At 42.5% G+C, this 26,084-nt stretch overlaps 2 protein-coding genes across 4 annotated transcripts in view; both read right to left on the bottom strand.

The window, feature by feature from the left end:
• Positions 1 to 7,988, bottom strand: part of crtc3 (CREB regulated transcription coactivator 3) — an 84,794-nt gene extending 76,806 nt beyond the window's left edge. For 2 of the 3 annotated variants that reach the window (XM_043680496.2, XM_043680497.2), the window contains exon 1: positions 7,150 to 7,986. In XM_043680496.2, the coding sequence (XP_043536431.2) occupies positions 7,150 to 7,395 (246 nt within the window). In that variant the 5' untranslated portion in view covers positions 7,396 to 7,986. Of the gene's footprint in view, positions 1 to 7,149 lie in introns of all 3 variants that reach the window. The other variant, XM_043680498.2, reaches the window with a different exon arrangement.
• Positions 7,989 to 19,014: 11,026 nt separating this feature from the next.
• Positions 19,015 to 26,084, bottom strand: part of iqgap1 (IQ motif containing GTPase activating protein 1) — a 115,132-nt gene continuing 108,062 nt past the window's right edge. The window contains exons 35-38 of the mRNA XM_043680495.2: positions 25,340 to 25,506; positions 23,195 to 23,317; positions 21,661 to 21,769; positions 19,015 to 21,042 (exon numbers count right to left, since the gene is read on the bottom strand). Of these exons, the coding sequence (XP_043536430.2) occupies positions 20,929 to 21,042; positions 21,661 to 21,769; positions 23,195 to 23,317; positions 25,340 to 25,506 (513 nt within the window). The 3' untranslated portion in view covers positions 19,015 to 20,928. The remainder of the gene's footprint in view (positions 21,043 to 21,660; positions 21,770 to 23,194; positions 23,318 to 25,339; positions 25,507 to 26,084) is intronic.

Raw genomic sequence — 26,084 nt, 5'->3', positions numbered from 1 at the left:
TATTTAGACTGACACATGAACAGGCAGGAAATAGAGGGATCTGGACCATTTGCAGGTAGATCAATATTAGTTTAGAATGGCATCATGGTCTGCATATACATTGCAGGCCGAAGAGCCTGTTCCTGTGCCGCAATGTTGTATGTTTTAATGACTGAATGACCGCTGCCTGTTTTGAATTCTTCTATGATTACCTATCACATTTCCGATGCCTCTCCCCCAAGTCCCTCCTCCCTACCTTTTATCTTAGCCTGCTGGACAAACTTTCCTCATTCCTGAAGAAGGGCTTATGCCCGAAACGTCGATTCTCCTGTTCCCTGGATGCTGCCTGACCTGCTGCGCTTTTCCAGCAACACATTTTCAGCTCTGATTCTAACAACCCAGATAATACGTAGTATTGTTGCAAACTGCCTTTCTTGAATTATTTTCATACATCTCAACAGACAGAACTCTCCATCGCCAGAAATGAATGCAAGGGTCAATCTAAATACAGTGGAACAGCAAGAAAATTAAAGGAAAAGAGAAAATGCTGGAAAATCTCAGCAGATCTGGCAGCATCTGTAAGGAGAGAAAAGAGCTGACGCTTCGAGTCTAACTGACCCTTTGTCAAAGCTTTGACAAAGGGTCAGTTAGACTCGAAACGTCAGCTGTTTTCTCTTCCTACAGATGCTGCCATACCTGCTGAGATTTTCCAGCATTTTCTCTTTTGGTTTCAGATTCAAGCATCCGCAGTAATTTGCTTTTATTAAGAAAATGAAAGGCCTCAAAACAATTCTTCATTGAATTGCCAACCCTGATATTCTCTATGCTAACAACAGCTTTTACTGCTTTGAGACGAGAACTATGAGAAGCTGAAACACAAACAGCAATTGCTCGAGCAGCTCAGCAAATCTGGCAGTATCTGTGGAGAGAAAGCAGAGTTGATGTTTCTGAAGAAGAGTCACCAGACTTGAAATATTAACTCTGCTTTCTCTCCAAAGATGCTGCCAAGCCTGCTGAGTTTCACCAGTGGCTGCTAATTCCTGTCAAAAACACAGCTGGAAGTTTCATGCCATGGGGCCACTCTACCAACATGCCATGTCAATGTGGCTCAGTTGTTGCCACTATGACCACAGAGTCTCCAGATTGTGAGGTCAAGCTACACTCCAAGATCTGAGCATGTAATGCTGGTTGGCACTGCCTCAGACAGTGTGGGTCAGATGTTCCCACAGCACCCAAGTGTTCTGGCAAATGTATCTCACAGCCCTACCATGACCAAAAACAGAAAATCTAACCTGTCACCTGAATGCTGCACACAGGTAAGGAATAAACCAAAGAAGGACCAAACAAAAATTGCAGTGTAACTGTATTTACCACAATCTGCTATGGGGGGAAAGTGAGGTCTGCAGATGCTGGAGATCAGAGCTGAAAATGTGTTGCTGGAAAAGCGCAGCAGGTCAGGCAGCATCCAGGGAACAGGAGAATCGACGTTTCGGGCATAAGCCCTTCCTGAAGAAGGGCTTATGCCCGAAACGTCGATTCTCCTGTTCCCTGGATGCTGCCTGACCTGCTGCGCTTTTCCAGCAACACATTTTCAGCTCACAATCTGCTATGTCAGTGAACACAAAGAGGCCTTAAGAATTTAAGAGTCTTGCAACTATTGAAACAGTACAGAGAGAGGCAACGCTTCACATGACTACAGGTTTATTACATAATGATACAGTCGAAACATGACAACACAAAGCTACCTACATGTTGGGCCTGTGCTGGTTCATCTCATTACAAAACCTTGTGAAATAGTACACAGCAGAAATTTGCTCACGTTTCTGTGGTTGGTTGGGAAGAATTGCATGAAACCCTAAGTGTTCTGAGAAAAGCACTGAATTCATAACTCTTGACAGGGGGTGTAACTGGAGAATTCACCAATCTGAACAAAGCAGATGTCTGACACAAACATGCAAGTCCAGTGAGCCAGTTCCACTCCATTATATGGGAATGCTGAATTTCGAATAAATTAATTTGGTACATTATTCAATGTTCAGAAAAACAGAATCCCTGTAACCAAGAAAACCAAAGTGATTTTTTCCGATTCTTTTCTGTGACTCAACAACAACTGGCATTTATTTTGCATCTTCAATCAAGTAAAACATCTCATGGTGCTTCGTAGGATTGATTATTAGACAAAAATATTGAAAATGACTAATGGTCGACACATCAGAACAGGTAACAGGTAACCAGCAACTTGGTGAAAGAACATGCTGAAATGAGAAGAGTTGAAGAGGTTTCAGGAAGGTTCCAGAAGTAGGAAGGACCATGTTCAGTAAAGGGACAACAAAAACTGGTAAGCAGAAGAGGTCAAGACTGAAAGAATGCAGAGAGTTGGAGGACTTGAGGTTATGGTGATGGGCAGGGTTAAGGCCCACAGAAGGTTCTGAAAACAAGGATGAGAATTTTAAAAAGAAGCTTTAAATGAACCATATGTCTGAATACAGAGAAAGAGAGAGATGGGTGAAGGATCAACTGACATGTGCAAGTTAGGATAGAGGCAGGAAAGGTTCAGATAAGCCCAGGTTTACAGGAGGAGGCTAGCCAGTCGAGTGTTGGCACAGCCACGCTCAAAAGGTGTCATCAGTGAGGTCTTGCCAAGATGCTATATTCACCATCGGTACGGCCCTTTAAAACAAGTTCAAGTGTGTAACTTGTTTTGAAAGACCTGGGTAAGCACTGTATAAACACACAACGTTCCAGCAAAATCCAAACAGTAAGTGCCTAAGTTCAGAACTACGCATCTGGAAGCAGTGAGACTAATAAGCAAAGGGTGTTCAAGGCGAAGCTAACCGGAATTGACAAAAAGGCTTGGTCATCGACATGGAACACAAACGCAGAATAAAACTTTCCTATGACTCATGTTAGAAGGTTCAGAGATTGATACTGTTTCAAACAATAAAATGCAGCACAAATAATCGTCTTCGGAATCCAGACCAAACGCAGCGAGAGTGAAAAGCAGAGGCAATTGCCCTATAGAGACTTCCCCAACCGTCCAGTCTGGAAATTCACTGCTCCTATGGTTTTAAAATCAATCATTGTCTTTGGGAATATCCTCAGCCCTATGCAGCAAGTTACAGCTCCGAATTGTTAAGCTGCCACTTCCACAGCACTGTGCTGTCTGCAAATGACAGATGCAATGCCCCCTGCAGCCAAATGACACAAAGTCAACGTGGCACAAATGGTGCAGAACTGCCTGAAGAAACTGGGGTGTGAAGATCCCAGAGAGAAGACAATTCTTAAATGTTTAAATTCTTCAGCACTTCCTGTTTTTGTTTTAGATTTCCAGCATTCACAGTATTCTGCTTTTAGTTTTTAAGGTTACTTGATGTCCTACCCTTACAACATAAGCAAGCCAGAGGTGCAGACCTTCCTTCACATTGTGGCCCATTGGCAAATCAGCTCCAAAGCCATCAATTCAAATATTTCAGCTTTTTGGGCCATTAGCTACAGAAAAGTAAGCTCATGTTTCACAGAGGCTAAAGCAGAATGGAATGGACCCAGGCCAAGCACTCAGAACCATCTCAACTGTGGGATACACATGTGGACAAATTCATTCAACAAGGCAGTGTCTCAAAGCTGGTAATTATCTTCAACTGTTATCCAGATTTGACTAAAAGGATTACATTATAGATAAGTAGATTTCTTCGTGTAACATACAATAAATTGAATTGGCAGGGCTTGAAGTACAAGTTTCTCAGGTGTAGACAGTTGAACCAGATGGTACTGCTGAAATGGTAAAGGTTCACTCAAGCACAAGGGAAAACAAGGTGTAGCCACATTTACAAAGGGACTTAATGCCCTATGAAGGCCGAAAAAAATCTGAGCCTGTCACAAACCGCTGAGATAAAATATATCAGTAAATTCAGTAATATGACTGCTGACTATTTCTGAGAATCTATTCATTGTAGAAAATGTCACACTTGACACCTGTTTTCTGCCCATCGTACTTCCTGACTGACACTCTGAAAGGAAAGTACAAAGAAACTCAAAATTACTTTGCTGACCTTTTTTAAAAAGCAAACTCTGCTTATTTAACAGTAATTAAACTTTTTGGCATAAGGAAGCAATTTAAATGTGAGGTTTGCTCTAATAAGAATCCTAGTTATATGCAACCAACTCAAAAAATATCAGCAAGTAATTTAGTGCTGGATGTATCCAACCTGGAGACTGAAACCTCCTCAATCTACGGAGTTCTCTGACTAAATAGTGATTAAACTCTGGTGTTTGTTTACTTAATTATTCAACTTTATGACCTTACAAGGGACAACGTTGCACCATAACAGGATGCATATGCATGCATTACATTACATTACATAATATTCTTCCATAAGTTTTCTATCAGCATAAGCATCTGATTTACTAGAAGCAAATGCGGTCATTTCATGCCCAGTGTCAATGAAAAAGAGGCTTTCATCTGTCTTTCAATACTAATTAGATAGCTTTTGCAAGAGTTAGTCCAGAGTGAAAGGGTCAAATTGCCTCGGTGTGTGCTGTACTGACCTCAGATTCTATGAAAATACAGGAACTAGAAAGAAATGGTAAATTTCCTTGATTTGGGTTCTACTATCCTGAAAGTCACCCATCACCCTGATGATGGGAGTTATTGATGAGACAAAGTAACAAATCTCGATAATGATTCTACAATAGAGCCAGAAGTAGCAAGGGAAATCTCCCAGCCTGGAGAGCTTTGGAATCACAGGGACACAATCACCTGTTCCTCAAGTAAATGTGGAGTCGCCATAGTCCTTCTGGATCACAGGGTTGCTCTCCCATTAGATAGAGATGACTGATGATGGTTTAACTGGATGGTCACCATGCCTCAGGTGAGGTTAAAAAGGTTAGACCGTCATGGTAATTTCAGCAAATATATGAACTGAACCCATGTTGTTGGAATCACTTTACATTGCAAACTCACTGTCCAACCAACTAAGCTACACTGTACTCATCACATACTGGGCAGCAAGTTACTCATATTGTGGATCCCATTACCTAATTTTCTGTTAGAAGTTATCCTATTTGCATTTTAATTAGCAATTCCGTTAGTTGCATCACTGGCCCAAGGAAACTGTTACAATGATTGACCACTGACTGAAATATTGCCTTCACAGTATCGTTCTGAATCTACCACTCTTCAAGCACAGGCCAATCAGCTTATCTCCAATACATTTCAATATTGGGCACAAGAAGTAAAAGCCCATCAAACTCTACTTTTATTTTCCAGTGGGTTACTGAATACTGGAAAAATGAAGAGATGGAATGATTATTACAAAATGACACCCTGAGGTGTCAGGGCATCAGGTGCACAAGAAACACCACAGGAATCAATAAGTAAACTCCAGAGTCCCATCTTGGCAGCAGGAGGGTTTTGGTCTCCATACCAAAGGAAGGATTTCCTTGCCATGGGTTATGGAAGGTTCACTCAAAAAGTAAGACGTGAGTTGATACAGCAATATCCACAAACACTAAACATTTCTAAGCACCTTACAGCAAAGCACTTTTTAAAAATGTAGTCACTGTAGCATCCAATTTTGTGCACAGCCAACTCCCAAAAGCAACAATGTGATAACGACTGGATAACCTGTTTTTATGATGTTGATTGAAGAATAAATATCGACGAGGGAAACAGGGAGAATGTCTCTTTAAAAAGAATACCATGAGAGTTTTACATCCATCTGAGCATGGAGATGTGGCCTCTGTTTAACAGCCCATCCAAAATCTGAAACCGCTGATCATGCTCAAAACCTGGAATCTTGTGACTCAGGTGGTGAGAGTAGTACCATTGAGCCACACATGACACTACATTAATAGAAGCATAGGAGCCTTGCCCTATAAGAGACTGAGTAAATGGAGCTATACTATTTGGAATTAAAACTGAAAGTACTGGAGAAACTCAGCAGGTCTGGCAGCATTTATGGAAAGAACAACAGAATTCACATTGAATCCCATAACACTTCTTCATAACACTGAGGATTCTGAAGAAAAGTCATGGGACTCGAAACATTAGCTCTCTATGTCTCTCTCCACAGGTAGACGGACCTGCTGAGTTTCTTTAGCATCTTCTGTTTTTATTGCAGATCTCTAGAATTTTACTTCCACATGCTCTACAGTTTAGAATGCTGAAAACTGATTTCATTGTAACATATAAAATTTGTCAGAGGTCTTGACAAGACAGCTGTCAAGATGCTATTTCCCTGGCAGCATGGTCAAGAACACAGGGACCAAATATCAATTATAAGGTGGTCAGCTGTTTCGGACTGAGAAGAGGAGAAATGTCTTCTCTCAATGAGCTGCAAATCTTCAGAACTGTTTTCCCCAGACAGCTCATGAGGGAAGGGGATGACAGAGATTGATGAGTGTGCATTACAGTCAGGTCTTGGATTACTATGCCATGCAGCTGATTTAACAGAAGACTTGTTTTTAAAAGCAATTCTGGATAAGTATAATCAAAAAAGACTTGCATTTATATAGCTCTTTTCACAACCACCAGATGTCTCAAAATGTTTTAGACCCCAGTTAATTCCTTTTTGAAGTGCAATAATGCAAATAAATGCAAAATAAATTCATCCTGCTATAAATGCACTTCACCATTATAAAAACCATTGGAAAAATTCAACTTTAAACACAAACTGTGACTTTAAACTGCACCAAATAAAATTTTTCCAAATAATAAATGTTCAAAGTTTTAAATATATTGAAAGGACAACCAAATGTATATTTAAAATACATCTCAAAGTACATCATTTAAGTTAAAAATAATATTTAAACGCAATTTAAGAAACCTAAGTACATTTAGTTGTACTTTTAATTCAGGCAAAAGTAATTTATTACGCAAAACAATTTAAAATGATATATTTTTAGGGTTTTTAAAGTATATTTAAAACACATTCTTAAACATCAATTAGAAGCAATATTAAAATTACGAATATTTAATTATTCATACATATTAAACAGATAGTTTTAACATGTAAAAGTATTTTTCGAGTATAAAATTCAATGTTTATTTACATTACACACATTCAATTACTTTGCAGTGTCTGATGTGGGCTCAGCCTTACTAGGCCCCGAAGCCTGGCGCACGCGTGATTGCGGCTCCCGGCTGAGGGAGCGAGTGCTTCGGACACTTACCCGGGACACGTTTAGATCCTTCATCACCTCCTCGAAGGCGGCCGTCTCCTCCGCTTGCTTCTGGTTGTGGAGGGCGATCTTCTCGCTGAACTTGCGGGGGTTGGAGGCGGTCGAGCCGCCGCTGCCGCTGCCGCCGCCGGAGGAGCCAGGCCCGGGGACGGGGACGGGGCCCGGAGCCCCTTCACCCGCGGCGCCCCCAGCGCCGGCTCCCGGGCTGCAGCCAGGGCCGGAGCTGCTGCCGGCCATCTCCAGGGGAACTGCCAGCAAAGTACACTGAGGTAGGTCAGTCTCTACAAACCCCAACTCTCCCCCAGAAACATAAAATATATTGAAAAATATAAAACAAAATTCACCTCAAATCAACTCTCCCCCGGCTCAAAGTCAAAAATAAACTCACCTCCCCTCAAAACTAAACTTAATTCACCTCAGAAAAACAAATCAAATACACCTCAGATCAAAACTAGAACCTAATTCACCTCAACTCAACATTAAAAATTTCACCTCAGCCAGAAAAAGGAATGAAATTCACCTCAGCTCAAAGTCAAAAGTAAATTCACCTCAGCTCAGAAAATCTTCTACTTAAACCCCCTCCAGTCACACAGTCACCATCACTAACATCCTGCAGCAAAATGAAAGCTCAGATTTTCTCCCTTCCAACAAAAAAAAGTTCAAATCCTTTTTATTCATTCGTCCAGTGCAGAATACACAGTAATCCTTCTTCTTGTTGTTGTCTTCCTCCAGAAGTTGGGACACTGGCATCAGACATTTAAAGCATCTTGGTTATTGAAAAGGGGAAAAAAATTGTCTCAGTTAAAAATCTCTTCGGGGCTCCAAAAAGATTCAGCCTGGGTTTTCTGTCATCGCTCACAACTCACACAGACAGGAAAAAAACAAAATGAGAGATGGAGAAATGTTCCTTCTAAACTCCACCACTAGAGGAGACAAAAGACAACTTGAAGAATAAATGGAGCTGGAGATATTCTAATACCTCAACAGTTTGTTCGGGGGCTGTCTTCAAGTGGAGTTTGTGCTAAAATGTCAAGGTTGAGTAAGTGTCCAAATTTTAAAAATTCTGTTTTGAACTTGATGCATCTTTTTGTCAATTCACAAGCTTCGACATTCGATAAAGATTTCTTTTGTTCACAAGGCTGTTAGTATGTATTTAGATCAGGTTGCCAAATGGTAAGTTGACACCTCTGAAACACTTGTATATTAGATACTGATGGTCCACCTGATGTTCCTACATTTACATTACTAAAACTAGCTCACTTATTCCTCTCCACTGCAGTCAAGCCATTCCTTTTCATCTATAATGCTGTTCAAGTAGGAGAGTGGGGCTCGTTGATGTATGAAAATCAGGGCAGCATTCATTGTTTACACTCCTGTGGAGAAAATCATTACAGTACAAAAGGAGTGTAAAAGGGGACTGGATTATATCTTTTGAGAAGTGGAATTCAAGGTTTAACAATAGCACCGCTTGTTTTTTTTCAACAGAGATGGATAAAGGAACTTTTCATTAAAATCGAACATCAGTGGGTGGTATGGGAGGAAAAGTCTGTGATAGAGTAATTATACATTCAATGGATGCACTAAGCAGCCTTTTATAACTCACTGTTCTTTTATATTTCGATGAAAAATAGAAACTTCTCATTTGCTCATGAGAATAATGCTGTAAAATCACTTTTAAATATATTTACCTGTGATATCAACATGATAATAAATGGCTGCTGGATCTAACCAACTAAACAACATTTTCCAAAACCGCTTAAACCATGGAGGTAACAGCTCTTTCTGTCATTGTCTTGAGATAGTTTTGTTTCACTTCTGATTCCTGATGAATAGGGCTATAATTCATTCCATTCCAGACCAAGCCAGATCTCTGATTTGACTGCTCCATAAAAATAAATGTCATATGAACAGAAGAAAGGAGTGACATACATGACCCTTGGGTTAGGAAGTGAAGAATACACAGTGATGGAAACATGGGAACAAGGAAAGGCCAATTCAGCCCCCAAACGTATATTAAATCATGGCCAAATTTGATCTCAATCATTTTCCTGCTTTAGATACATATTCCTTCTTATCTAAAAAAGATCAATCCCATCATCTACTGACCTCGGGGAAGCAATTTCCAGATTTGTCTCAGAGTTGCCTGAATTCACTCCTCATAATTGTACCTAGATCTAATTTTAAAAAATGTATTCATTTGTGGGATGTGGACATTGCTTATTGCCCATCTCTAGTTGCTCTTGAGAAGGTGGTGGTGAGCTGCCTTCTTGAATCGCTGCAGTTCACCTGCTGTGGGTTAACCCACAATGTCATTAGGGAGGAAATTCCAGGAGTTTGATTCAGCAACAGGAAAGGAATTGTGATATATTTCTATGTCAGGATGGTGAGTGGCTCGGAGGGGAACTTGAAGGTGGTGGTTTTCCTATATATCTCCTGCCCTTGCCTTTCTAGATGGAAGTGGCTGTGGATTTGGAAGGTGCTGTCTAAGGATCTTTGGTGAATTTCTACAGTGTATCTTGTAGATAGTACATACTGCTGCTGCTCAGTATCGGTGGTGGAGGGAGTGATTACTTGTTGATGTAATGCCAATCAAGCGGGCTGCTTTGTCCTGGATGGTGTCAAGCTTCTTGAGTGTTGTTGGAGCTGCACTCCTCTAAGCAGGTGAGGCGTATTCGATCACACTCCTGACTTGTGCCTTGGAGATGGTTGACAGGCTTTGGGGAGTCAAGAGGTGAGTTACTCACCCAAATTCCTAGCCTCTGACCTGCTCTTGTAGCCATTGTGGTTACGCAGTGAGTCAAGTTGAGTTTCTGGTCAATGATAACCCCCAGAATGTTGATAGTGGGGAATTCAATGATGTAACACCATTGAATGTCAAGGGGCGGTGGTTAGATTGTCTCTTATTGGTGATGGTCATAGCCTGGCATTTGTGTGATGTGAATGTTACTAATTTCCCCTCATTGTCTGAGTTTCTGTCAAAAAAAGAAAATAAATCATTTGTATATATGCCACGAAATCCCTTTATCATTTTAGATAAATTAATTAGTTCAGCTCTTAAATCTTCTAAATTCAAGCCATGTTTATTAAATAGTCCGTTGAAGGGTCACTGGACTGAAAATGTTAGCTCTGCTTTCTCTCTACAGATGCTGCCAGACCTGCTGAGTTTCTCAGGGAATTTCTCTTTCAGTTTCTGTTCAGTATCCACACTTTGACATTTTATATATTATTATTTGTTTGATTTATTAAACTTGACATAATTTGGCCTTTTTTTAAGGGTCATTCTGATTAATCTGTTTTGTTTATCCAAGACCATTACATCTGTTCTGAAGTATGGTGCTAAACTGAATGCAGTTCCTCCTGATTGGATCGGACCAAGACTCTGCAAAACTGAAGCATCACTTCCTTTCTTTGGAATTCCAAACTCTCTTGTGGTAATGTTCTACTAGCCTTGATGATTACTATTTGTGCTGGTAAGTAGATTTCCTTCAGAGATCCTGGCCTCTCCTTAAGGAGAAAATATTGCTTTATTTGTTCTTCTCAGATCGAAAGTTAATAGTTTTACATGGCCTCACATTAAATACTGTATATTCTGACTACTATTTAAATATTTCAATGTTGTGAAGACGTTGTTAATAATGCTGAGTCCCCTACTACCAGCATTCTGGGGGTTACCACTAACTAGAAATAGAACTGGAAGTGCCATATAACTATTGCAGATTCAAGAAAATGTGAAAGGCTGGAAGTTTTGTGGCAAGTAACTCATCTCCTTACTCCCCGGTGCCTACAATAATACAGCTAACTGTGGATGCTGGAAATCTGAAACAAAAACATAGAATGCTGGAGAAATTCAACAGGTCTGGCAGCATCTGTGGACAGAAAACCAGAAGTAAAGTTTTAAGTTCAGTGACCCTTCATCAGAACTGAAAGCCGGTGGAAAAGGGTGGCATTCATCAACATAAATCGCTGGGAAAGGGTGGTATTTTCGATTCTGTTGTAGGATTTCTAAATTCGAAACAGTAACACTGTTTTTCTCTCAACAGATGCTGGAGTCTGGCTGAATCTCTCCAGCACTTTCTGCTTTTGTCCCCACAGCCTGTCATTTACAAGGCACAAGCCAGGAGTGTGATGGAATACTTTCAACGTGCCTGGATAGGTGCAGCTCCAACAGCACTCAAGAAGCTTGACACCATCCAGGTCAAAGCCGCTCTCTTGATTGGCATCACAGCCATGCCTTCCACATTTTCCTTCAAGACCAACACATAGTCGCAACAATGTGTACCATCTATGAGATGCACTGTGGAAATTGACCACAGCTCATTTGATAGCATCTTCCAAAACCATGACCACTACCATTTGGAAGGACAAGGGCAGCAGACACATGGGAACACCATCCCCTGCAAGTTCACCTGCAAACCACTCCCCATCTGACTTGGAAATATATCACCATTCCTTTACTGCCATATGGCGCACACCAAGCCTCCAAACAGCAGTAAGAAAATTGTTGTGATAATCTGTTTCAGTGTTGTTGATTGGGGCAGAACTATTGACCAGGAGATTGGGATCCGATGTCCTGTTCATCTATTACAACCACTGAGAGCCTTGATGGGACCTTGGTTTAACCTCATCAAAAGGATGGTTCCTCTGACAGTGCAGCAATCCCTCAGTATTGGACTGAAGTGAAAGGAAAGTATGTTGCACAGACAGGAAAGAAGAAAAAGACTTGATAGAGAGCAGAATAAATTAATTCCTTGTCATACAGTGCGTGGGTGTTGTAAGAGTCTGTGATAAAATGAAATAAAAACAGAAAGTGCTGGAGAGATTCAGCAGGTCTGGCAGAGAGAGAAACAGCATTCGCTACAACTCTCCTTCAGAAGTTTTCTTCTGTTTCTCCCGTCACAGACGCTGCCGGATCTGCTGAGTTTCTCCAGCATTCTCTGTTGTTATTTCAGATTTCCAGCATACAAAATAATTTACATTTATTTGTGTGATAACATGATATCGGGAAATACAGTGTAGAGATTCTTATAGGCTCCACAGTTAATCACGACAAAGGGGTATAGGCACCGCAATTAATCATGACAAACAATGACCAGGACTGAAACAGGAGAGTTACCATCAGCCTATGGTCAGGATATGGCATCAAGCTGAGGTGCACTTGTGACAAATAAGGACAATGGGTAAATGGAGAGAACATTCTGGTTTAGATTAACATTGACATCTGAAGGAGGATCCTGGATGTCACGGTCCATCACACAAGGATAAGGACCCAGCACCAGGTAACGATTACAATTGACATTGAATATAAACGCCAAACCATTCTGATGTAAGATTAGAAATTTGAAAAGTTATTGTTCCAAATAATTCCAGCACTTTTCATAACTTTGCGACTTTTCATTTGGATAATTGATCTGTTTGTGTGGCGGTTCTTTTGAGATTCAAATTTAATTCCATAGCACAGGACAGAGAATTGAAAAACATTGAGTTTCATTTCATTGTCCGGTTCCCATTTTTGTAAGATTGTGGCACCCAATGATGACACAGTGCAGATGGTTCAGTAAAGTAAGAGAGTAAAGGGATGAGCTGGTCGGTCAGGTTTCAGGAACTTCATCATGAAAATTGTGCCGAGGCAGTGCTGCCCAATCAGAGTAGCTGTCATTTGAACACAGTGTTAAACCAAAGTAATTTGCCTTGCGGCAGCTGTAAAAGACACCAAGGTCACTATTTTGAAGAGCAGGAAGGGATTTCTCCATCAGAACCTGGCTGATATTTATCCCTCAACCCACACCAGAACAAATGCACTGGTTATTAATTTTATGACTATTTGTGAAAGCTTGTTTGGCCATCACGTTTCTCAACACAGCAGTAGAAACTGATATTCATAGCTATTACAATGACTATAAAATATTCCAGGAGCTACATAAATGTAAGTTTGTCTCTCCCAGAATGTACTGGTTGATTATTGGACAGATGTAGATCTGTAACCCTCCTAAGGTGCACAGTCATGGTTTAGCTATCTCACCCAACAATGACATAATGCAGTTGGCTCTGTAGATAATGGAGGAAATGATGAGCTGTCAATCTACAAACAAGAAGCTGACTGTATTATCTGTATTCTTCTGTTGTCATGGCAACTTCCAACATCTTCTCAAGGTACAATCACTGCTTGAATACAAAATGATCGAGCTACCTTGTACCTGCCCCAGGTGAGGACTTGGATAGTGAGTGTCCGAGCATTATCAGTTGTGGAGGGATCACAGTTAAGCCTGATTTTGCTTCCATCAGACAGCGCTTCCTCTGCATTGACCTCAGGACCCAGGAGATGGTAGATAGTTAGCAGCAAGGACTCTGACTTATGATCCCCACCCCCCTCTTTACTCCTGGTAACTCCTCCACTTTTTCTTGGGATGATTTCAGCTGGGACCAGCTTCCCTTTCACTAAGTAAGTAGAGAACAGAACAAGGCCATTCAGCTCATTGTATCCATCCTGGTTCTTAGGAAGAGCTATCTTATTAGTCCCACTCCTCCGCTTTTTTCCTATGATTGAAGCTAAGTCCCCAACCAGATCACAACAGCTGACCGTGTCGAGAAAAACTAACCCCTCCCAAGCCCAGTCCCTTTGTCATCTGCTTCATTTCTCCTTGATTGCTTTTGTTGTCTACAATAAGATCAGTTGTTTTCGATGTTCCTGTTTCTTCACTGCTTTCTCAACCCAATATCTCCAAAAATCTTTCTACCAGCCTTAATATATTGTGACCAAGAGACCCAAGTCCACAGCTAGAGGTTATTCACGGAAGATACTCATTCTTATGATACCTACTAATTCCATGACATTCCTCCCCACATTACCACAAGAACTCCCACACTAAAAGCAAGGCAAGTTATTCTTTCACCAAACATCATAAACTTGAGAGTTAAAGTCACATATTTGTTGAAAGGATCTGAGGTTTGTTGATTTCTGATTAGGAGTTACATTCCATACATTGGACTGGACAAATTTTATATTCGTTAAGTATCTTTATTTTTCCTGACTGGTTTCCTGGAGAGAGTGACTCATTCTTGGGTACAAGTCAAGCAGGAAGACATGCACCTGTGTCCCACAGCAAAGAACACCTGGCACCTGCTGACTGGTAGGATCAGGGCAAAGTAGAATGAGGTGGTGGTTCACTGATACCCTTTGCAGGGCAGTTAGGGATGGACAACAAATGCTGAGAACATCCCACATTCTGTGAAGGAGCAAATGATTCAACTTCACACCTATTCATCATTTGTTGCCCATTTAAACAGAAATTTAATAACAATGGCTTACATTTATAAAACACTTTTAATACTGTAAAAATAACTGAGGTGTTTTACAGGACCATTACCAAAGAAAATTGGACAGGAAAATTAGCAACAGAAAGGCAGAGTAGAAATTTTCCTACAAAAATCAAGTGGTGCACAGAATATTTCACTATAAGTGATCCTTCAAAACAACATATATGATTTAAAAGGGAATTTGATAAGTATTTGAAAACAAAAAATGTCTTAAAAAATTAGATAGGAGAGAAGTGAAGGAACTAGAATTTCAATGTTGAAGTTCTAACATTACAGAACACAGTGGCCTGAATGGTCTCCTTTGATGTTATAGTTTCTAGATATCTATGAAGTTTGTGTTTTGAATTTCATGTTCCCATCTACTCCTGATAACCCTTGATTCCTCCACCCAGCAAAGAATCTGTCTACTGCTGCCTTACAAATATTCAGTGACACCACCTCCCCAAATTGCCATCTGATACACACAGTCCCAAATTCTCACAAACCTCTGAGAGAAAAATACTCTCCTCAGCTCTGCTCTAAAAGGATGATTCCTAACTTTAAAGCAGTGGCCCACAGTCCTGAACTTGCCCACAAGATGAAGAAGCATCCTTCTCACATAAAGCTTGTCAATACCATTAAGTATCTGACAGGCAACTTTCAGTGAAGACACTCCTCACCCTTCTAAACCACAATGGAAACAAACCCAGTCTGAACAACTTTTCCCAATAATACAGCCGACTCATTCCAGGTCTCCTCTGAACTGCCTCCAGTGCACTTACAGCCTGATATGTAGCATCCATACTTTAATGTTCAATTTCTGACACAATTTAGCATTCCATTAGTTTTCTTAATGACTTGCTGTACATGCTTACTATTTTTTGTGGCAAGATCACCAAGATCCTTTTTTGTGGCATTCCACAGTTCTTCTCCATTTAGCTAATGTGGTGTTTTATCTGGGAGTGGGGTGGTGGGGGGGAGGGTGGTTTGTTAGCTCAGTTGGCTGGACAGTTGGTTACAATACAGAATTATGTCAAAAGCATAAGGTTACCATGAAGGACTCTTCTCGTCAAACACCTCCCCTTCCTGCTCCTCCCCTCCTGAGGCACGGTGACCCTGAAGTTCAACCACCACCAGTTATCTATCTCTAAGGAGAAAGCAGTGGGGTGGCACAGTGGTTAGCACTGCTGCCTCACAGCGCCAGAGACCCAGGTTCAATTCCCGCCTCAGGCAACTGTCTGTGTGGAGTTTGCATATTCTCCCTGTGTCTGCATGGATTTCCTCCCACAGTCCAAAAACGTGCAGGTTAGGTGAATTGGCTGATGATACTAAGCTGGGTGGCAGGGTGAAATGTGAGGAGGATGTTAGGAGATTACAGGGTGACCTGGACAGGTTAGGTGAGTGGTCAGATGCATGGCAGATGCAGTTTAATGTGGATAAATGTATGGTTGTCCACTTTGGTGGCAAGAACAGGAAGGCAGATTACTACCTAAATGGAATCAATTTAGTTAAAGTGGCAGTACAAAGAGATCTGGGTGTTCTTGTACACCAATCAATGAAGGTAAGCATACAGGTACAGCAGGTAGTGAAGAAGGCTAATAGCATGCTGGCCTTCATAACAAGCGGGATTGAGTATAGAAGCAAAGAGGTTCTTCTGCAGCTGTATGGGGCCTGGTGAGACCACACCTGGAGTATTGTGTGCAGTTCTGGTCTCCAAATTTGAGGAAAGACATTTTGGCTATTGAGGGAATGCAGCATAGGTTCACGAGGTCAATTCCTGGAATGGCAGGACTACCTTACGCTGAAAGACTGGAGTGACTGGTCTTGTATACCCTTGAGTTTAGAAGACTGAGAGGGGATCTGATTGAGACATATAATATTATTAAAGGATTGGACAGGAAACATGTTTTCGCTGATGGGTGAGTGCCGAACCAGAGGACACAGTTTAACAATATGGGGTAGACCATTTAGGACAGAGTTCAGGAGAAACTTCTTCACCCAGAGAGTGGTGGCTGTGTGGAATGCTCTGCCCCAGAGGGCAGTGGAGGCCCAGTCTCTGGATTCATTTCAGAAAGAGTTAGATAGAGCTGTTAAGGACAGTGGAATCAAGGGTTATGGAGATAAGGCAGGAACAGGATACTGATTAAGGATGATCAGCCATGATCATATTGAATGGTGGTGCAGGCTCGAAGGGCAGAATGGCCTACTCCTGCACCTATTGTCTATTGTTAAATTGCCCATTGTGTTAGGTGAAGGGGTAAATGTAGGGGAATAGGTCTGGGTGGGTTGCTGTTCGGAGGGTCGGTGTGGACTTGTTGGGCCGAAGGTCCTGTTTCCACGCTGTAAGTAATCTAATCTAATCTAAAAAAAAGGTCCCATGGTCTGGAAACACAGCAGTGACTTTACTTTTATTCTTTCTGTCCAAATGAATAATTTCTTGTTTTCCCACGTGATACTTCTCTGTATCTATCTGCATATCCCCAACATCCTCTTCACTGTATACTTTCCAAGCTTTTTGTGTCATTCACAAATTTAACCAGCATACCTTCACTCCTTTTATTTTAGTGATTGCTTGTACATTGTAAAAAGTTGAAGGCCCAGCACAGACTACTGCAGGAATCCACTGGTTACAGAAATCAGAAAAACCCAGTTACTTTTCTTTCTTTATTTATTGCACGATGAGGGCATCTCTAGCCAGGCCAGCACTTATTGTCCACTCCTAATTGCCCAGAGGGCAGTTAAGAGTGAACCACGTTGCTGTGAGTCTGGAGTCACATGTCAGCCAGACCAGGTAAGGATCGTAGTTTCCTTCTCTGAAAGACATCAGTGAACCAGATGGGTTTTTCCAACACTTGACATCGGTTTTGTGGTCATAAGTAAATTCTTAATTACAGATATTTATTGAATTCAAATTCCACCATCTGCCATGGGGGGGGTTTCGAACCTGGAATCCCAGAATATTACCTGGGTCTCTGGATTAACAGTTATGCATTATGTTTCCTGCCACCAGCCATTCTTTTACCAATGCTAATACATCACCTCCAATACCATATGCTTCAGCTTTGCACAATAACCTTTTATGTGGCACAATGTCATGGCAACATAAGCCTTGTATTTAGATGATATCCGATCTATATTGCTTGTTTGTAGGTGACTGGCTGTATGAATTACAGCAAATGTTATCTCTGTTCTGATGAATGGTCACTGGACTCTAAAATATTAGCTGTTTTTCTCTCCACACATGCCATCAGACCTGCTGAGTTTGTCCAGCACTTAGAACTGAAACAAAAACAATGTATTTATCGTCTCCTTGCTATACATTCCAAAGTGCATTGCAAAGGTCTGGAATTGTGTAGCAAAGGTAAACTAGATTCATTCCTGGAATAAATACATTGGAAAACAAGAGGATATCAAATCTTGAGAATACACTGACTTACCTTGCTCTATTCCTCATTTTTTTTTTCTTTTATCAACAGGTGAAAATGAAATTATTGTCTGCATCTCTTGTTTATGTAGAGAAGAAGCTTCTAACCCTGAATGTTTGATGGGGACAATGCAGAAGTAGTTTTACTTTCAGTTTAAGTGTTTTAATTCTGGTGGCTCTGCTGTAGGAAAGATGTTGTGAAACTTGAAAGGGTTCAGAAAAGATCTATAAGAATGTTGCCAGGGTTGGAGGGTTTGAGCTATAGGGAGAGGCTGAATAGGCTGGGGCTGTTTTCCCAGAGCGTCAGAGGCTGAGGGGTGACCTTACAGAGGTTTATAAAATCATGAGGGACAGAGACAGAGTGAGTAGACAAGGTCTTTTCCCCAGGGTAGGGGAGTCCAGAACTAAAGGGCATAGATTTATGATGAGAGGGGAAGATTTAAATGGGGCCTGAGGGATGAGCTGCCAAGGGACGTGGTAGAGGTTGGTACAATTACACCATTTAAAAGGCATCTAGATGGGAATAGGAAGGGTTTGGAAGGATAAGGGCTAAATAGAACTAAACTAATTTTGGAATCTGGTCAGCATGGACGAATTGGACCAAAGGGTCTGTTTCTGTGCTGCTCATCTCTATGACTCTAAGAAAGTAGAGGGAACTTTACTTTGTATCTAGCCTCATGCTATCCCTGTCCTGGGAGTGTTCGATGGAGATAATGTCAAGGGAGCTTTACCTTCAGTTTAAGAGAGTAAACAGATCTTTCCTCTGTATCTAACCCAGTGTTGTCCCTGTCCTGGGAGTGCTTGATTGGGGCAGTATAATGGGAGTTTCAATTTCAGTTTGAAGTATAGGGAGAACTTTACTCTGTATCTAATGTCATGCTTGTGAAGAAGGGAGATGAGCTGAGAACATGCCAGGGTTTGATTGTGACCAGCAGCATACTAAGACCCTGAGCAGTTGCACGATTGAGATTCCAGGGGAAGAGTGATTAAAGTGGGAATATGGACAGGGTTTTGTGAGGGTAGACCCTGGTGAGAGTAATTTGAGAGATTGGAAGTTGAACTGCAGCAGAAGGATATCAGTGCCAATGAAACAAAATATGAAGAAAACAGAAGACAGTTGGATCTTAGAAACCACACAATGAAGAATTATAAACTCAATCTTTATTTTAGTTTTGGAACAACTGGTGATCCTACAAATACAATTTTGTTTTAAAAGCATCAGTGGGGTCAATAATTTAGCCAACAACAGCAGTATGTGACAGCTTTCTCTGGATAGTCCTGTGGTGAATGGATGCCAGGCTGATTGCCTGTGTTCAGAGTGTGGTGCTGGAAAAGCACAGCAGGTCAGACAGCATCTGAGGAGCAGGAGAGTCAATGTTTTGGCATAAACCCTTCATCAGGAATTCCTGATGAAGGGTTTATGGCCGAAACGTCGATTCTCCTGTTCCTCGGATGTTGCCTGACCTGCTGTGCTTTTCCAGCACCACACTCTCGACTCTGATCTCCAGCATCTGCAGTTCTTACTTTCTCCTCCTGATTGCCTGTCCACTGTACTCTCCACTCTCAGACACTCAGTTTCCCTCTCTCAGTATCATCTCATCACCCAGCGCAGGGGGAGCTAATCCATTCAGGATCCAGGAGTTGCAGCCCAGAGACTTGAAATGTTTCCTTTTAACAGTTTGTGGCACTTCAGAAAGTCTATAAGCGACAATTTTAACTTAAATTCACGCCAGTCAGGAAACGAGAGAATCTGGAGCAATGCAAGATCAGTCTCACTGGATTTACTTCTGTTTAAAGTGAACAAAGCCCTTATATTAAGTGAAATGTTAAGCCAATGATGCTGTCCGATTCCCCGGGCCCCCCCACTGCGGTTAGCATGTGCTCCTGAAGGACACAGATGTTGGGCTTGGAAACATGACAGGTGGAACCCAACTCAGATACCAACCAGGATTCTGGGAACATTTAGATATAAAAATGAATTGGAAAGTAATCTCAAGACAGGTGCAAGTGACGGCAAAGGGAGGAACAGAAACTTGGAAGAAGGAACTGTTCTTCATCATTTGCAGACCACTGTGGGCATGTTGACCATGGAATGCTGCATATTTGGAGACACGCTGACACAACAACAATACAAGGAAGTGAAACATTTGGGAAAAGTCTAGTGTTAGATAGCCAATAGCAACTGAAATTGGGAGTCTAAATTCCAACCCTGCAATTAGAAGAGATTGTGATTATATTCACACATTCAATTTAATAACAACCATCCCAGATATTTTGTTTGAGAGTGAGTATCCTCTGGAAGGATTTTCACTGAACAGTGTGTTCTGAGCAGCGGTCAATGCACTCCCTCCCCAACAATCTTGATTTTGGTGGAAAGCTTATTCACAAGGGCCTAGACTGATAGAGTTGTACGCCAAGGGGTTTGAAATGAAAAGGAACCTAAATTAACTTTAATTTAGCCAGTGAATAATGTTTATCTCCGTGCAGAGATATTCAGAAAGCCAGCGTCCCACTACTCAGTCATTGAGAATTAGTATTGCATTGGGGCAGCTTGAGATCTACCTAACTGGGAGAATCAGCAAACAGTGTGGTGGAGACATCATTGGAAGCAAGGATTACAAAGCAGGGAAACATCAACTTCTGACTGCACGATATAAGACAATTCTGGAATGTGGAGAAAGAAAGGAAAATGTTGTACAGAAACAAGAGACATAGCAAAGGAACAAAAGTAATTGATAATAAAATGAAAAGGTTGATTTTTAATGTTTATGCCCCTCAAGCAGTACACAGACAGCTACTGATGCATATACCAAGTCTATAAACGTTCCAGCAGTTTAATACTACATATAGAATTGCACGCCCGCTCCAATGACCCGACTCTGCTCCAGATGGTGCTGATACACTCCTCAAAGGTGTTCAGTTCTGATTGGCGCAGAATTTAAACAAAAAGGGAAAAGTACAAGCATGGCAGCCCCTCATCAGAGCCTCGTTCAATAACGTGACGCTGGCATCGAGCTCTTGACCCCAGTGGCGAGGGGCGGTTGACGTTCCCGCTATTTCCCGTAGAACTTCTTGTTCAGGAGGAAGATCAGCAGGTTGACGTTAACCTTCGCTTTGTCGAACAGCTTCATGACGGCAACACCTTCATATTGGAGCTGGAGAAGGTCCTGGGCAGGAACATAGGTTACAGGGTAAGCAGAAAGTCAAGACAACCCAACAGAGAGAGCAGCCGTAAGCCAGTTACAATCTGAGTTGGGTTCTCACTTTCACTCTCACTGTAGTGTCTCCAATTCCCAACAACAGGTAGTTTCCAGAGAACTGAATTTCTCTTGGGAACTGTCCCTCAGTGAGAGTTAGCACTTACAGGAACTATATTCCAGTGAGAGTCAGCCCCTTCAGGAACTGTGTCCCAGAGAGAGTCAGCCCATTAGGATAACAGAATCAGAGTGTCCATTTATATAGCATCACTAACATAGTAAAATCCATTGTATATCATGAGAGTGAGACACTATTTGGCACCAATTGGTTTAACAAAGGAATTCCCAAAGCTGATGGGGCCCAGGCAGCCAAAAACAAGCCCACTAGTTACACAATTCAAATGGATGATGTATGAAATGCCTGAATTAGTGGATCAGAGGGCTGTGGCGCTGTTAGAGATTACTGAGTTGGAAAAGGAAACTAGGGATTTTGCAAACAGGGTAATATTTTGAAATGTTGCAGTACTAGGTGCCAACGGGGGATGAAAAGGTAAAGCAGAGGTGACCATGTCCGGCCTTGACAGTTACCTGATAGTGTAGCATGAATGTCTCCATTTGGACTCCCATGAACTTTGCCTTCACTTCAAAGTCACCCACCTCTTCTGTTGGGCAGATGTCAAAGATAACGTTTTTAAACCTGAAAACAGAAGAGAACTGTTTAATTAAACAAATGAACCGATGGAAAGAATAAAGTGTGAGCAGGGAGTGATACCTCCATCAGCCCTGGTTAACACTCTGAGCCCTGGCCTATGAATCATACTGAAAGAGCCAGTCTGGAATTTACATGGACTCCTGACTGCAGTGCCTAGACAGTGCTGTGCCGATAGAGGAGAAAGTGAGGTCTGCAGATGCTGGAGATCAGAGCTGGAAATGTGTTGCTGGAAAAGCGCAGCAGGTCAGGCAGCATCCAGGGAACAGGAGAATCGACGTTTTGGGCATAAGCCAACCCATTTCCTGAAGAAGGGCTTATGCCCGAAACGTCGATTCTCCTGTTCCCTGGATGCTGCCTGACCTGCTGCGCTTTTCCAGCAACACATTTCCTGTGCCGATAGAGGTCAGCTTTTTGGGAGGTTAATCCAAGGCCCAATCTGCACATGCTGGTGGTGGGCTACCTTTTGATAAACAAGAATAAGGTGTACTCCCTCAAACAACAGCACCCCCTAAGAACTCTGTCTTTTATCTCAGCTTTACGCTGCAAATGGACAGCTATCGGGGTAGAAGCAACCTCCAACTCTCCCTGTGAAAGACAGGGTGTTAACTGAAGTTTTTGAGGAGAAAGTGAGAAAGTGAGGACTGCAGATGCTGGACATCAGAGCTGAAAATGTGTTGCTGGAAAAGCGCAGCAGGTCAGGCAGCATCCAGGGAACAGGAGAATCGACGTTTCGGGCATAAGCCCAAAGAAGGGCTTATGTCCGAAACGTCGATTCTCCTGTTCCCTGGATGCTGAATGACCTGCTGCGCTTTTCCAGCAACACATTTTCAGCTGTTAACTGAAGTTCTCAAGACTGAAATTCAAAATCATTTTTGTTATTTAAGGCTGTGTATCGATTAACCACCACCTCCAGGTGCTACCCTGATAAAGAAATGGAGAACCAGATGTTCCCCAGCTCCCTGGATTGGTCATTTCCTGATATTGGGCATCAAAGTCCAGGCCTGATGAAGGGTTATGCCTGAAATGTCGACTCTCTTGCTCCTCGGATGCTGCCTGACGTGCTGTGCTTTTTCAGCGCCACACTTGCTTCTCTGACATCAGCAGTCCTCACCATCTCCTACTTTCTCAGTGTAACCCTGCCTAGTCTCCAGCCAGATGCAGGTATTTTTAAATCAACTTGAGCAGGTGAGATTTGAATCCGGGCCTTCTGGCTCCAAGGCAGGGACACTACCACTGCAAACTCTTTCTATCCCAAATTTTTTGCCATTTAGCCCTTGGTCTACCCCACAGGAATCAAACCACTCAGTGCCACTTTGATATCCTTCATCGACCTCAACAGAGGAAACTGCAAACCTCCCGCTTTTCAAAGGAACCACAAGCTGGATTTCCTGGTGGATTCCTGTCACTCACTGGTTGCTATTGAGGTCCTCGATTTCTAGCAGGACACCTTTCTCATGGAGCCTTGCTGCTGTGTATCGCTGCGAGACCTGTTTGCTTTTCTTTCCTTTAACATCTCCTGGCTTCTTCGAAACTCTGTATAGAACATCAAAGCACAGGGGTGAGAAACAACATGCCACGTGCCAAACAAAGCAACAATTTCCAGCAACATCACTCAATACCTTCTTTCAGCTTCAGATGGAGGGGTTTGAGTGAGGTACATCAGGTTATAAAAACCAGGAGAGGAGACTTACTACTGGCTACTTTCAGATACTTCCCTCCAAATCAGTTTGGGGTTTGTAGTTTAATTTTTCATCTTTCTCAGGAGTTGGTTTTGGGTGGGCTGAATATAAAAAATATAACATGCTGTAGAAACGGAGCAGGTCTGGCAGCCTCTATGGAAACAGAAACAGATTTCCAGCTGGAGTCTGGTTTGACAAATTTGGTTTCTTTCTCCATAGAGGCTGCCAGACCCGCTGAGTTTCTCCTTTCTGGTTTTATTTCAGACCTCCGACACCGCCGTACTTGGCCCTTGCTGGAGTTTTGATATGTTGTGAATCACAGGTGTGTAACAATGGCCGGGGGGTGGGGTGTGTGTGCGTGTGTGCGGATAAACAGGGGGTGGATAAACAGAAGGTCCTCTTGGATTCTACTGTCCTTTGAAAGGTCACTGAGCGAGGGGGAAACGGGGTGGAACCTTGCTGACTCATTTCGGAGAGTATTGAGACTGGAGTCATATATGGCTCTGGACTGGATAAGGGTGGCTGGAAGAGAGTTTACAATTCTTTTCAATGTCAGCTCCAAGGCTATAGAGATGGGGTTTGAGCTGTTGATCTCTGGATTAGGAGCCTGATTAGCTGCAATCACCAGACCGATGGTCCACTCTGGGGCAGCACAGTGGCTCAGTGGTTAGCACTGCTGCCTCACAGTGACTGGGACCCGGGTTCGATTCCAGCCTCGGGCGACTGTCTGTGTTGAGTTTGCACATTCTCCCCATGTTTACTCTGGTTTCCTTCCACAGTCCAAAGATGTGCAGGCTCAGTGAATTGGCCAAGCTGAATTATCCATAGTATTCAGGGATGTGAAGGTTAGGTGCATTAGTCAGGGGAAGTATAGAGTAATAGGTCTGGGTGGAATACTCTGTGGAGGGTTGGTGTGGACTTGTTGTGCCAAATGGCCTGTTTCCATACTGTAGGAATTCTAATTCTAACTCACTATCATTCAGCAAGTGAGACTCTCAGTCTCCAGTGATGAGAGACAAACCATGGTGAGACCTTAGGGAAAGATTAGATTAGATTCCCTACAGTATGGAAACAGGCCCTTTGGCCCAACAAGTCCACACCGACTGAGTTTCTCAGGTTGAAGACAATTGGACAGTGAGAGTCTTTGGGGTCGTGTGGGTGTGGGTGCAGAGGGAGAGGGTTAAGGATAAGAAAGATTTGTAGCTTAAAAAGACCCGAAAAGCTCTAGTGATCAGTGATCACAGAAACATAAGGAGACAGGAAAGGTGGAGTTTCTCTTCTCTCTTGGTCTTTAAGCTCTTCACAACCTTCAGGTCAATGCCATGGTCATATTTTCCCCATTCCCTCCTGCAGTGATTTTGAATAAACTGCCCAAAATAACACAAATTTCGGAGTAACTTTCAAAAGGGAACCAGAATAATTCTCAAAAGGAAGAAAGGTTTGCAAGGCTAGTGGGAAAGAATAGGAGGGAGTGGGACTCATTGTAGTGCTCTGCCAATGGGCCATCAGCAGAATAATGGACTAAATGATCTGTTCCCTGCACTTTAATGTTTATCTTTAGGGTGTAGGTTTGCTCGCTGAGCTGTAGGTTTGATATCCAGACGTTTCATTACCTGGCTAGGTACCATCATCAGTGGCGACCTCCAAGTGAAGCCCTAGGCCACTGATGATGTTACCTAGCCAGGTAATGAAACGTCTGGATATCAAACCTATAGCTCAGCGAGCAAACCTACACCCTAAACCTCAACCTGAGCTACAAACCTTCATAAACCTTGCATTAATGTTTATCTTTTCATCTTTTCCAAGCTAAGGGTCAGCGTGCATTGGGAACATCAGGAACAAGTCAGTATCAGAACAAGGAAGTGGGGCTACTCACTTTCCTTTGCTGGCCAGGTTATCCATGCAGGTCTTGATGTACTGGTTGTAGTAGTCAATCTGCTCTTCGAAGAAGGCAGTTTTGGAGATCAGGCCGCTGTATGTCTGCTGCAGTCGCACCAGCTCTGCCTTCCGCCTCTGCCGGTATCGACGCTGGTTTCTAATGTCCTGCAGCCAGGAACAGGCAGGGATTAAATTTGCCCCTGGCATGTGAGCTATGACAAATATACCACCTGTGTGGTACTGAACCAGACTGAGTAGGAAGATCCCAGTTTGGTTTCATGTGTGGTGATAAATGTGCAGAGATATGTGTTAATCCTGTGCTCATGGGCAGATGTACATGTATGTAGTTGTGTGTGTTTGCATGTGTGGGGTGTTACACGTGTGTATAGGTATGTGTGTGCATGTATAGGGTGTGTACGTGTGTGTAGTTATATGTGTGTGCATGTGTGGGGTGTGTACATGTGTGTGTGTAGGTATGTGTGGGGTGTGTACACGTGTGTGTAGGTATGTGTGTGTGCACGTATGGGGTGTGTACACGTGTGTGTATGTGTGTAGGTATGTGTGTGTACACGTGTGTGTAGGTATATGTGCATGCTCAGGTGCAGGTGTCTGCACATGTTCAGCATGACACTGCACGTGTGTGTACATGCAGAATTGATTTCACGGGTGTGTGTGCGTGTGCTCAGGAACGTGCATGGTGGTGTTGGTGTGTATTCTCGGGTGTGCTTGCACAGCACGGGCTG

The sequence above is a fragment of the Chiloscyllium plagiosum genome, unplaced genomic scaffold (assembly GCF_037043375.1).
Source record: "Chiloscyllium plagiosum isolate Xiang-an unplaced genomic scaffold, Cpla_swu_hap1 HiC_scaffold_42, whole genome shotgun sequence".
NCBI lineage: Eukaryota > Metazoa > Chordata > Chondrichthyes > Orectolobiformes > Hemiscylliidae > Chiloscyllium > Chiloscyllium plagiosum.
This window is presented reverse-complemented; position numbering and strand designations above follow the sequence as displayed.